The 13,007-nt window shown below is 33.8% G+C and overlaps 1 protein-coding gene across 1 annotated transcript; it reads right to left on the bottom strand.

The window, feature by feature from the left end:
- Nucleotides 1-1,061: 1,061 nt before the first annotated feature.
- On the bottom strand, nt 1,062-7,656 carry LOC107452781 (U5 small nuclear ribonucleoprotein l(3)72Ab). Its single transcript, XM_016069361.3, has one exon. It carries the CDS (start codon nt 7,543-7,545, stop codon nt 1,123-1,125), a length of 6,423 nt encoding a protein of 2,140 aa, XP_015924847.1. The 5' UTR covers nt 7,546-7,656; the 3' UTR covers nt 1,062-1,122.
- Between the last annotated feature and the right edge of the window lie 5,351 nt (nt 7,657-13,007).

Here is a 13,007-nt window from a genome sequence, read left to right as displayed (position 1 = left end):
ATTCTTTTGTATCGAAAAGCATTTGAGAAATTTAATATAATTTCAGAAAACATGTTATAATAATTTCTTTTGTCCTGATAAAATATTTTTCACAACTTTGTAATGAATCAAATGTGATGAAACAAATAATTATTGTTTAAATTACCACAGAGAACAACATTACAACTCAATGCAAATATGTAAGTTAAGCTAGAGCTTGAAAATCCTCTCGATAAATGTTTAAATCTAGGGAATTCCAGAAACAAATAAGAAAAAAAAAAGAAAATAGTTTAATGTAAAATACGATTGATCTTAGTATTTAGGAATTATAAAACAAAGCTACCAGTCATGTAATTTAAAGTTGTCACTTATGGACAAACAAATTGTGTGATTTGATGCAACAAATTCAAGGTGAATTATAAATGAAGCATGAAATATTTAGCATGTTATAAAAAGTTTAAAATTTCTAATAAATTTTGGGAATCAAGTCAGCAAACAACAAAATCAGTGACAATTTTAAGAAAAAAAAAAACGTTATTTAAGTGTCCTTCTGGTCGAACTCCTAGTTCGATTCTGTATGTATAAAAAGAGTAATCAATAAAATTGTATTTGGAATTGCATAAATATTTCAATTAATAAATCTAAAAAAAGGATAAATAAGATAATGATTAAAAATCAATAATTAGCAGTGAATAACTTAAATTATGATTAATAAAAATTAAGTACTGAAAACACATACACTTTTAGCCACTGGTTGGGTTTTACAATTAAATACAATAAATAAACCTTAGCACTTTATTTTACTTTATACAGACTTGACATAGGAATTCAATTTATTAAAGAATACTCAAAAACAAATATATCGAAATGTATTTAGAATTTATAGATAAAAATATAATTTTCTTTATACTAATTTCAACATAATAATTTTAAAAAAGTAAACTGTTTCAAAATATACAGCTTTTTAAACAAATGATTAGAATCAGTAACTTGAGAAAAATATAGTAAGCATATGTATGAAGTGTAATGTAAAATATGTAAACAGGTGTACACATATATCTATAAAAAAAATGATTAGATAGTTAGTCCATCAATCATTTTATTCAAAGCTTTACACCATTAAAAACGAGAATGAGAATAAACTTAATCACTGTCACTATCTGATCCTCTTCTGCCAGGTTCATTTATTCTGATATTGAACCTATATTCTTGATCACAGCCCATGTAGGAATCACTCATGTAATACAATGTATAAGTATGATCCCCAGGACTAGGAGCTACAAAGTCAAGTTTGATCTTAGCCTTTTGCTGTAATGTAAGTCTCTTTATGGAAATGAGAGAGTTTGTTTTAGGATCTCCAATAACTACCCACCAACCTTCCTCACGTCTTTGCGGAAACAAAGGAGCAATAACAGGACCAGTCACTTCGTCTTCTCTCTCGAGTTGCACATTCACTATAACTGTCTCTCCACTCACAATGTTTTCTCTGTTCTGAACGTCGTATGTCAGCTCAATGTTTGGATATCTGTTGCAGAATCTAGCAACATCAGCCATTTGAGCGTCATTCAGCTGTAAAAGTCGGTTTCTGTCTTCGTCTTCGAGTTCCATGACATCAAATACAGTGTTGATTTCTGAATCGGTACAACGCTTGATTATCTCAGTGGTAAAATGGGGAAGCTGTTTCAAATAGGAGTCTTTACTCCACATAGCTTGTGTTACCATTTGAGCAAGTTCCATAGAAGCAATAGCAGGTGACAACCAACCATTGGAGCTCAACACATCAACACAGGCTTGAATTAAACGGATAGCTTTGCTCAGGATCTCTTCAGTATCAGACTGAAGTTCAGCTGATAACTGCATGCGCGATAAATGAGCCTGTAAGAGTAAATTGGTCTTCACATGAGGATCACTAAATTTAGGGTTAGTCAACTTATTAGGTAATCTGTTGGCAAGTTGCTTCAGTAAATTATCCTCACGATGTCGAATTGGTACACTTTCATATTCAGCGGCAGAACTTATTATTTCTAACAGACCCCTAATTTTAGTTTTGCTATTGAGAGAAACACTGAATAACTCAATTGTGGTGTAATTTATATAATAATAGGCAGCAATCATTCCCAAGTTCAAAGGCGATACATCCATTTCATCTTCAATGTTAATGCATCGAGATTGCTCAAGATCATTCAAAGTATTTTCAACAAGCTCCGATAAGTGGTCAGATAAATGCCTATGGGTTACACCTTGCAGATTATAATAGTTTGGATTCTGCGTCATTCTTCTGTACAGGAAAGTCCAAGTTAAATAATCAACAGCATCTTGCTTGTTATCGATGGTTTTGGTCACAATTTCAGCATTAAAGTGATCATGAAGACAATGATCTAAATGGCTTTCAACCGGCAAAGGTTCATATAAAAATTTTGTGAAAAAATCCTTCTTAGAGCTCTGACATAAAAGAACACACTTTCCATCATCATCAATAGTTGGACGATTTGCACGCCCAACCATCTGAAGAACATCAGTTATGGAATAATCTTCATAGGTATGAATCTTTCCATTATAAAACTGAGTATCCATTATGACCACTAAATAAGCTGATAGTGATAAACCCCAGCAAAGATTTCTTGATACTACAACAACTTGGATAGCACCACTATCAAAAAGTTGCCCAATAGTTTTAGTATCATTTGTACTCAAACCTTCATGCAAGTAGGCAACACCATTGCCAATAGTTTCTTTTAAAGTCTTATCCTGAATTTTATCAACAAACGGTTGGATATCGTCATCAGTACAATGGAGGAAACGAGTAGGCTGTGCTTCTGACGCACAGTAAGTCAAGATATCAATTGCAGTTAATCGAGATTGTTTTCGAGAAGGAACAAAAACGATAACGGGTTTTCTTGGTGAAAGTCTTGTAATTGCTTGGTACACAGGCTTACTCATAGCAAGAAGACGAGAAGCATTATGTGTGATGTTAAATCCTTGGATATGGAGCTCAAGTTGTACAGGCCTTACATTTGGTGGAAAGTTGAATGTAGAGTTAGGACTTGCTCCTAACCATTGAGCAACATCTTTGGCATTGGCTAGAGATGAGCTCAAAGCAACAATACGAATAGGCTTTTCAATCTGTGATGAGATATATCTCATACGTGAGCAAATAACTTCTAAAATAGGGCCATCTTCTCCACCAATCAGTTGCAATTCATCAACAATAAACAAATTTATGTTCTGGACATTTTTACGTTGCTTCCACCTTCGTGATAATACGTCCCACTTCTCAGGAGTACTTATAATAATGTTGCCTTTAGCCAAAAGCTTCAAATCTGTACCAGTTTCACCAGTTAATAAAACAACTTTTTTATTCATGGGTTGGGAAGAAAATTTAACAGTCCAATCAGCATAAATTATTTCAGCAAGCGGTTCTTTAGGAGTGACATAAACACAACGAGCATCAGCATTTTGAGAGAGCAGGCGTAATACTGCAAATTCAGCACAGATGGTCTTTCCACTTCCAGTGGGAGCTCCGATAAATACATTGTCATCACTGTTATATACAGAGTTAAATACCTGTGTTTGAATAGGATTGAAATAGGGAAACTTGTCTTTGTATAAAGATTCAAAGAAAGGATTTTGCAAAGCAGACACAGGTAAAGGTTGCAAGTCCAAAAGCTCGGTTGGAGGAGGATACTTTTCAGGAAGTATCAGATGACGAAATGATACAGGCAATTGGGTTTCTGATCCTATCCACTGGTCAGACACGATTCTAATAAAATATTGAGGCGGAAGAGGCTCAAACACAGGAACAAAAAATTTCACTATATGTTCATCCTGACAGAACTTGCTTTTGAGTAAGAAATACTCATGATGAAGAATAACTTCACTATCTACATCTTCAACCAGAATCCAGAAAGCTTCAGAGCTACCATGAACTTTTTCATCCCACTGGAAATCAGGTGTAATAGTCAACTCTACTCGCAATGTAGCTCGAGTTACAGGCTGAATGTGAGCAGATAGCTCCAGTTTTGGGAACTGATGTACATATTTATGAACAGTTTTACCTAATTTAGGCATTCTTAAAAGCTCACCAATTTCATTGGGTCCCAAATCATATAGTCTCTCCCAAGGGAAATTTTTCTTTTCTATTTTCTTTACAACTTCTTCTGGTATCTTTTTAAATTGACGAAGAGGTGACATTGATTGCCACATTCGACGTTTTATCATTTTACACAAACTCAGAGCCTTATCTGTCAATTGTGCCCAACCTCTATGAAGCACGATTTCAAAAATGGCTCGCATCAATCTATCTGCACTTTGAGTTATGTAAACCATATCAGCCATTAATGCCAAGCCTTCAAGTTTCAGCTGAGAAATATAAGCCTGAAGCAATACATTCACTTTAGCACTTGATTCTTCAATGCTTTCCTTAATTGGAATAGGAACTCGTTCCATAAGTTTTTGTAATTCTAGCTTTTCTTCTTCTCGGATATTTAAGTTTTTGAATTCACTAGACAATGAAAACACACGGAAGAGTTCAATTTCACTCAATGTTTGCTTCAATAGCTGTGTATATGTAGTCATTGTCTCAAAAGTGCAATAATAATGACTTGCAATTCTTCCAATTTCAGTTATTTGAAATACACCAGCTTTTTTATCAAACTTCAGAAGATTACTCTTATCTAACAAATTCGCAGCAGTAAAAATCAAATCAGCTCTATGCTTTTCTAGTAACTGATCCTCCGAACTATCTAGAATGCCATAAAGAGAAGGATTTCTGAGCATACGTATATATAAGTATGAATATCCTAGCCAAGTAACTGCTTCTTTCATGTTTTGAATATTACCAAGGACGATTTCTGCATTTAACATGTCAGGAAGTTTGCTAATCATTTGACTTTCAACAGGTAATTGTTGATTTAACAAGGATAAATAATACTGCAATTCACTATGGTTAGTTATTAAAATACCTTCTCCTTTGGTATCATACTGTGGTCTACCAGCTCTACCCAACATTTGAAGGACATCCAATGCTCCTAACTCAACCCATCGCCCTTTTTCAGGACTGTAAACTTGAGTGCCTTTTATGATGACAGTGTGAGCAGGAAGATTGACACCCCAAGCTAAAGTAGCAGTTGAAACAAGCACTTGAATGTGACGATCAGCGAACAGATCTTCAACTAAAGTACGGTCTACACGGCTCATACCAGCATGATGGATAGCAAAACCATAAGGCAAAAGATCTTTCAACTCCAAATTTTTTACTTGGTTCGCTTCAGTTTCTAATACAGCTGTAGATGCGGAGCCTCCACGCAAAAATTGCCCAAGTGTATCTTTTTCTAAACACATATCTCTAATTTCTCTAGCAGTTTTTCCAGTCTCTTTTCTCGAATGAACAAAAATCAAAACTTGATTTTTACCGGCATGCTCCATGACTTTTTCATATAAAATTTCTTTCATCAGCATAAATCGTTTAATGGGCTTCTTTTCAGTAATACCAATATACTGTTGCTCCAGAGGGACAGGCCTGAAACTGTTATCAAAATAAAATAGACCAGTGGATGGAGTTACTCTCAGGAAACTGGCTACATCTTCATAATTTGGCAAAGTAGCACTTAGACCAACAAGACGCACTTCCTCTTGTGTCATTTCAATATTACGGATAGTCCTTGCCACCAAAGCTTCTAGAACAGGTCCTCTTTCATCGTGCAGGAGATGAATTTCATCAAAAATCATCAACCTAACAAGTTGTGTATAGGTACGTTCACCACCTTTTCTAGTAACAATGTCCCACTTTTCAGGGGTGCACACAATAACTTGAGTAGCATTAATTTGTTCTCTTGTAAGCTGATGATCACCAGTCAATTCAGATACTTGAATGTTATAAGAACTAAGTCGTTTACTGAAATTACCAACCATTTCTTGTACCAAAGATCGCATGGGAGCAACATATATAATTTTAAACTCATCAGCATTAATAGTTCCGTCTGCATTAATGTGTTTTCCTATTTCTCGCATCATACACAACAATGCAACATTTGTTTTACCAGCACCAGTTGGAGCACATAAAAGTAAATTTTGATCAGTCTCTAATGCAGCTTTGCATAGACGGCTTTGGATTCGATTTAGGCTTTTGTATCCTTCAAATGCATGCTGAACATACTTGGGTAGTTTTTCAATAGGCATTAAAGATTCACTAGAATCAAAAGGTTTGGGTTTCAATGCTGGAACATGGATTTCTTCATAGCCACGCCTTTGTTTTCTAAAAGATCCATCAGGCAATTGACAACGTTTATTGGCCATAAAGTGGCTACCATGTGCAAACGTAAGATCTTCCAAATCTAGCATACGGCACTGCTGTAATTGAGGAACACTTTCACCATCAATGTCCATAGCTTCTATGTCAGCATCCACTCGAGCTTGGCGGACTTGAGCACGCCTTTCTCGCTCCTCTTGAATAATATCTTCCTTTTCAGTGTTTTCCAACTGACGTAGTATTTTTTCAAGTTCTGGATCATTTTGCATTTTTTCTTTTAACTTGGTTTTTTCTGCGCCACTTTGCAAAGAAGCAAGAAGAGTACAGTATAAAATCATTTGCCTACGCTGACGCAAAATTTTAATGAACTCAAATTGGTTGTAACCCAGAAGTAAAACCAACTGATTTTCAACATCTCGGTCATCAACAGCCGTTTTTAAGATTTCCAAAACTTCTCCAGCTCTGGTTTGGGCAATAACAGGATCATCATAAAACTTACTTAGCTTTCTCTGCAGCCAATATGCATCAATATCTCGAGGATGCAATCCTTTACCACTCTTTCCAAGGGTGTCTTGGCTTGCACCTAAATTTGTGGCATGAAGAGTACTGTCAACAACAGCTTCGTCACCTTCATTTTCATCATTAGAGTCATCATCTTTAACTTCTCCACATATATCTTCTTCTTCGTCATCAGATTCTTCAAACTGCACATTCACACCATAGGTTTCATCAATATTATCTTCAGTAGTTTGAACTTTGTCATCAACTCCATAATCATTAATTTTCTTGCACAAGTTAACTAAAACTGCATATCGTTCTTGGGCCAAACTACCAAGTAGCCCTTCGGTTTCTTTTCTCCTTTCTAGGTCATTTCGAATTCGTTCATTTTTTAGGACTGCAAGGACTTCATCAGCTGCTCCACACAAAATATCTCTAGGTTGATCACCTAAAGCTTCTTGAATAAAGCTAAGTAACACTTCATAAGTTTGCTTTGTTTCTGCAGTTTTAGGTCGGTATAAAATACCTACCATATCTTCAATACCTTCAGAAAGTAATGTTTGTCCCTTAAGCTTAGAGAAGTCATATTTTGATTCATCTTTTTTTAAGCGTTTAGCTTTTTTCTCCTCAGCTTTAGCCGGTTTAGTACGCTGATATCGATCACCCATACGGGATCCTTCCAATTTTCCAACAAGAGATACAACTTCCCCTGTAGCCTCATCTCTAGGCCTCCTTTCTATTAGACGAGTATCAGCTTGTAAAACTAAATTAGAATTAGCTTTATATTCGAATTGTAGCGAACGAGCAGCAGCATCCGCCATTTTTTTAAGCAAAATTTGTTTATTTTCGTTTGTATAGAGTGGAGTTGTAAAGAAGGATGAAAAAAGTAAAAGTTGTTGTTCATTTACGTCGCACTAGAGCTGCACAATGGGACGACAAAAAATAAAGTAAAAGAAAACATTTATTTTGAGTGAANCAGACGAAGTTGGGAAGAACCCGCACAATGGGACGACAAAAAATAAAGTAAAAGGAAACATTTATTTTGAGTGCACATTGAATCATTTAGACGACAACCTATTTTTTGCTACGCGCGTGCACGTAACTACTAGAAGAAATGCCCAAGCAGGCACATAACGCATGCACGATACGAATCGGATGTAGTGAGAAAAGCTCATTACTATAAAAGGGCTCATCTGACTGGATGCAAAAAATTCATATAAATTTTTTTCATTTGGAAATGAGAACTTGAATAGTAGAATATTTTTATCCCTGAAATTCGATAGTCAGTTTCTCGTTTGCGTCTGAGAATTTTTTGCTTGCAGCGAGAATGGCCTTTTATAGTTTCCAAAGTGCTGTTTTTACTGTATACGAAAAATTTACGCAAGCGAATTCGAAGAGTTGAGCGAGAACTTGATTGTCGAATTATGTTTGCCCATGGAAAATTCAAAAAGTAGGTTATTACTCGCAACTCCAAATTCACATGCACGATATATGCGCATGATTAGTAGTAATTATTTTTCTTAATATTTGCGCATGCACTAACAGCTCCTGAAGGGTTATTTTAACTGCATGTGATTCGCGCACATTTAATCTCCGACGAAGGGGATTGAGTGAGCGATTGGTAAAATATATCCTATCGCAAAAGAATTGACCCATCAGGTTCTCCTCCTCTTGCTCCTGAAGAATATGGAAGTGCATTAAAATCATGCAGCGGAAACAGTTCCTTATTACTTGTGATTAAAAGAGCATCCTTACTGAATGCAGTTGCCACAGCTCCGATCTCCTCCGGGGAAAGATAAGATCCTGATTGGTGAAATGTATTATCAGATGAAACCACATTCACTCAGAATGGCCCTTAAGTCCCTACACGCACCTGCCGTTGTCCAATCTCTCACGCATGTACATAAAGCATGATTTGTTGTCCAACGTGTGTACGCATATGAGTGAGACTCAGTTAAAATGCTGGTTCATAGAGCGTGCATTTCGTTCCAAAACATCCTGCGCGTGCGAAGGTTTTGCATATCAAAAGAAGCTATTCGCGATCGCAACGAACTATAGGGGGCGTTGTTGTATGAGACGCTTACCTGCGATTTCTATATGAACCGTCATTCAGTTACTCTGGAGACGTCGTTAATGTAGCGTGTAGCATTGCAACGTTCCTTCTTTAATGTGGCTTATTAAATTTAAAAAAGAAAAATGCTTGATCTTCTTTCTTNAAGCGGGGGTGCCATCCCCTCTGCAGAGGATCAAAATTGTGATGGCATGTCTTCGGATCATCCTCAGGGATGTTTCCCAGACCGTCGCCAATAGCCGACGTAAATGAACTACAACAACAACAACAGCATATCAAAAGAAGCTATATATAAGCTTGTAAATAATATTTTCGTTGCTCATTCAATTCCTTTAACTGTATTTATTTTCCTGTATAATTTTGACAAACAGTACTATTTTAACGTGCTCAATTTTATTATTCTTGAAATTTGGAGCTTGCTCCTACCCCATTACTATTATTATATGTTTTATTACCTTAAATATGTCTCTTAAGCTCATGTTTTACAGATTATGACGAATCAGGTGGTGGCCCTTCGGGCCAAATACTGAGGATTTAAATTTTAGGGAATGACCTCAAATATGTTCATTAATTAGTACACACAATAATTTAAGTTATGAAATCAGACACAAAAATGTATCTTCTCTGAATAAACATTCTTCTTTTCTTCGACGGATACAGATTTATAATCCCCAAAATATAGCCGCAATCTAGGAAATATGGTCCTAATAGTAAAGTCACAAGACCGAATCAAAGTTTGTGCCTCTTTTTATGTTAATTTTACTTTTTACGGATTTCAGCATATCTCGAAAACTTTTTGGCGAATTGAAAAATATTTGCACACAATTATAAAATTTGTTTATTCAAAGATTATATTAAAGAATATAACTTTTAATAAATATGTATTATTTTTATTATTTAATCTATTAATGGCTGAAAAATGTTTGAATTGTTAGATATACAATTTTTTACATCGTTTTAAAGAATGTGATTTTGCATGGCAAAAACAAAATTTGAGCGAAATCGGTCGAATAATTACCGAATAGTCATCGAGAAGTCCGATATTTGCGCCAACTTAATTTGTTAAGAAAGTGATTTTTTTGTTGAAGTTTTCATTAATTTTTAAAAGCGCTGCGGAAAAATGAGATTCCTTTATTATTTGTTCAAATAGTAACTTTTCCACCCCGAAGTGCTCCGAAATTCAAAAATTCATTTTTGTGTGCATATTTTAGACCTTTAGTTATTATTTTTTTTCTTCCTCATGATAGCATATTTATGGAATAAAGGTTTATATTTTTGAATTGCTTATTGGAAATAATTATTAAATTTTGTATTATTAAGTATTATAATTATTAAATTTTATATTAAGTATTATAATTATTAAGTTTTACATTATTTAATAATTATTAAATTTTATTCCAATAATTATAAAAATAGTTATTGGAAATAATTTTAAATAAGAAAGGTTTCCACTGTTTGTTAATATTTTACTTATTTTTAAATAGTGGCATAAAATATTATTTGTACCAGAACAAGCCTATAAACCTAATTTAAAATAATAAAAATAAAAAAAACGAAAAAAATGGTTCAAATAAAAAAATGGGAATTTTTAGAAAGCCCCAAGCCTTAGGAGTTTTTTAAAGTCAAAAACTATTTAAAAAAAAAGAGTTAAAAAAAAAAAAAAGGTTTTTATTAAATAAAAAACTATTCTTTCAATCCTGCTTTATGCACAAAACTAGTTTTATGAGTGTACTTAGTTTTACAATTTTTTTTTATTTTTAATTCACTTCGGAGAATATTGCTTTAATGAATTTACAAATACGATAACTAAATAACAGAGATTATAGAATGTTCTAATAGATGTCGCTACGGTCCTATTCGGAGTGATTTACTGAAAGACAGGACTTTCTCTTTCATTTTACGTTAACTTATAGTACAATTCGCGAAATAAAAAGAGAAGATGAAAACAGTTCAACAATTTTTGATATATATTGATTGGATTTTCACGTACTAAGCTGCAATCTTAAGATTGCGGTTTCTTCCAAAACTTTGAAGGTCAAAAAATCAATTTCCTGTCGGATTTAAAGTACAGTCTACACAATTAATTTAATTAAAGAAATTCCTTTAATTATTGAGATTGTAGGTGACCATCAGACCATTTTTAATTTGTGCGCTGACGTCTTGATAATAGAAGTTGAAAATATAATTTTTTCCTGTTAGCTGACTCTGAACGGAGAAACAAAAGAAAACTTTAAAATTCTTATGTANAAAAAAAAAAAAAAAAAAAAAAAAAAAAAAAAAAAAAAAAAAAAAAAAAAAAAAAAAGAGACAAGGTCTATTAATTTATTTATGCTAAAATGTCTTTTTCTTCTTTTTCTTTCTATTTTTTTTTTTAAATTTGGCATTATGTATGAATTAAATTACAGTGGAAATAATTATCACACGCATTGAATTTTTGGCATAACATAGTTAACAAAAACTTATTCTTAAAAAAAAAATTATTTAAAGCATTGTCGATATGTATCCAAAACAAGATAACCGTATTTATATATCTAGGATAGCGAACCTTAAAAACGAACAATTTCAGTTTCGATATTAAAAACTTAATTATTCAAACTTTATGTACCAAGTTTCATAAAAAGTATTGAACATTTATGAGAACATTAAGTATAATACTTATTAATTACATGTAAATAAAAATTTCCGTTACGGTACAATATTTTCAAAAAAATAATTTCAAAATTTTTGGAACCGGAAAACAAAATCTTGACAAAGTCAATACAACTCAAGTATGAGCAGTGCCGGATTACCCATTACGCCAGACTAGGCCATGGCCTGAGGTCCCCAATGATTAGGGCCCCCTTAAAAGGGATTTTTTTTGAAAATAAATTTAAAAAAATTAAGAAAAACAATGATTTAAAAAAAAAAAATCAATTTCAAATATATATTAATAAAATATGATAATTTTTTTAGTTCTAATTTAACAAAATGAAGTAAAATTTAATTTATTATTATTTATTTTAATTTTAAATATGCTTTCCTAAATGAAAAGATATATAAATACTTTTATATTGGAATAAGTAGAAAATATACGAGAAAAAAATTTAATCTAAGGGCCCTAAAAATTTGAATGCCAAGGGCCCCACGTACGCTTAATCCGGCACTGAGTATGAGGATTTTTTTTCGCAACCTCAATAATATAATCGTGCATCTTTAAAATACTATAGTAGTAGTACTATAGTAGATAATATACTATAAATAAAATACTATAGTAGTAGTACTTTTCATAACCTAGGTACACGCTCAGGGCTTGGAGGAAAGAAAAAAAAAGTAGTAGTCAGTAGTACTTCATTTACGTCGCACTAGAGCTGCACAATGGGCTATTAGCGATGGTAAGGGAAACATCTCTGAGGATGACAGCCCATCGCAATTTTGATTCTCTACAGAAGGGATGACTTCCCCTCTTTGATGTCCAATAACCTGTACGCAAAGTCGAGCATTTTACGATAGAACAATTTAAGGAGGACTCCGCAACCTCGGTCACTTTGCAGGCTGATCAAAGTGGTTACTCACACGCTCACTGACCTCAGCTAAGGATGCTCGCCTTCTGTGATCTGCTGAGAACTGTGTCCTACGATTAGTCCATAGTGGAGCAAAATATTATAGAGAATTAGTTTAAGGTCTTGTATGCTCAGCTAAAATCCACCTTGTCATGAAATTTTAATGGACAATGCAATTTGATCCCAGGGCTAAAAAGAATAGAAGGGCTGGTTCACTCCTTTGAAGTAGCTCTCGCCGCGCCAATCCTCCGATTTTCTCTAGTGACGTCGCTTTGGAGCAAAGCTCGCACTTTTACTTCAAGAACGGAACGTTCGGCCTTACTAGCTCTAACTAATATTGGAGCATTTCTTTTTGCGAGATATTCTAAGACATTTGTTATTTTCTATAATGACTTTCCTCAGTTTTTGCAGCGAATTTAAAACTATTATCGAAATGCCAGTTTGCGCGATTGCAACTAGAAAAAATTTTGTTAGAAAAACAAAAGGAAAAAATATAATTTTACGCGTGTTCCCTAAAGTAAATGAACAACTATGTAAAGAATGGATTCCGAAATGACACAGGTAATATAAGACAGCAATACGTTTATTCTGTCGTTAAGAACTTTTATAAAAATTCATTATCTAAATAGAAACCGCCTCGTTACTTCAAAAAGAAAGGCAGGTGAAAAAAATT

Source organism: Parasteatoda tepidariorum, chromosome 5 (assembly GCF_043381705.1).
Source record: "Parasteatoda tepidariorum isolate YZ-2023 chromosome 5, CAS_Ptep_4.0, whole genome shotgun sequence".
NCBI lineage: Eukaryota > Metazoa > Arthropoda > Arachnida > Araneae > Theridiidae > Parasteatoda > Parasteatoda tepidariorum.
This window is presented reverse-complemented; position numbering and strand designations above follow the sequence as displayed.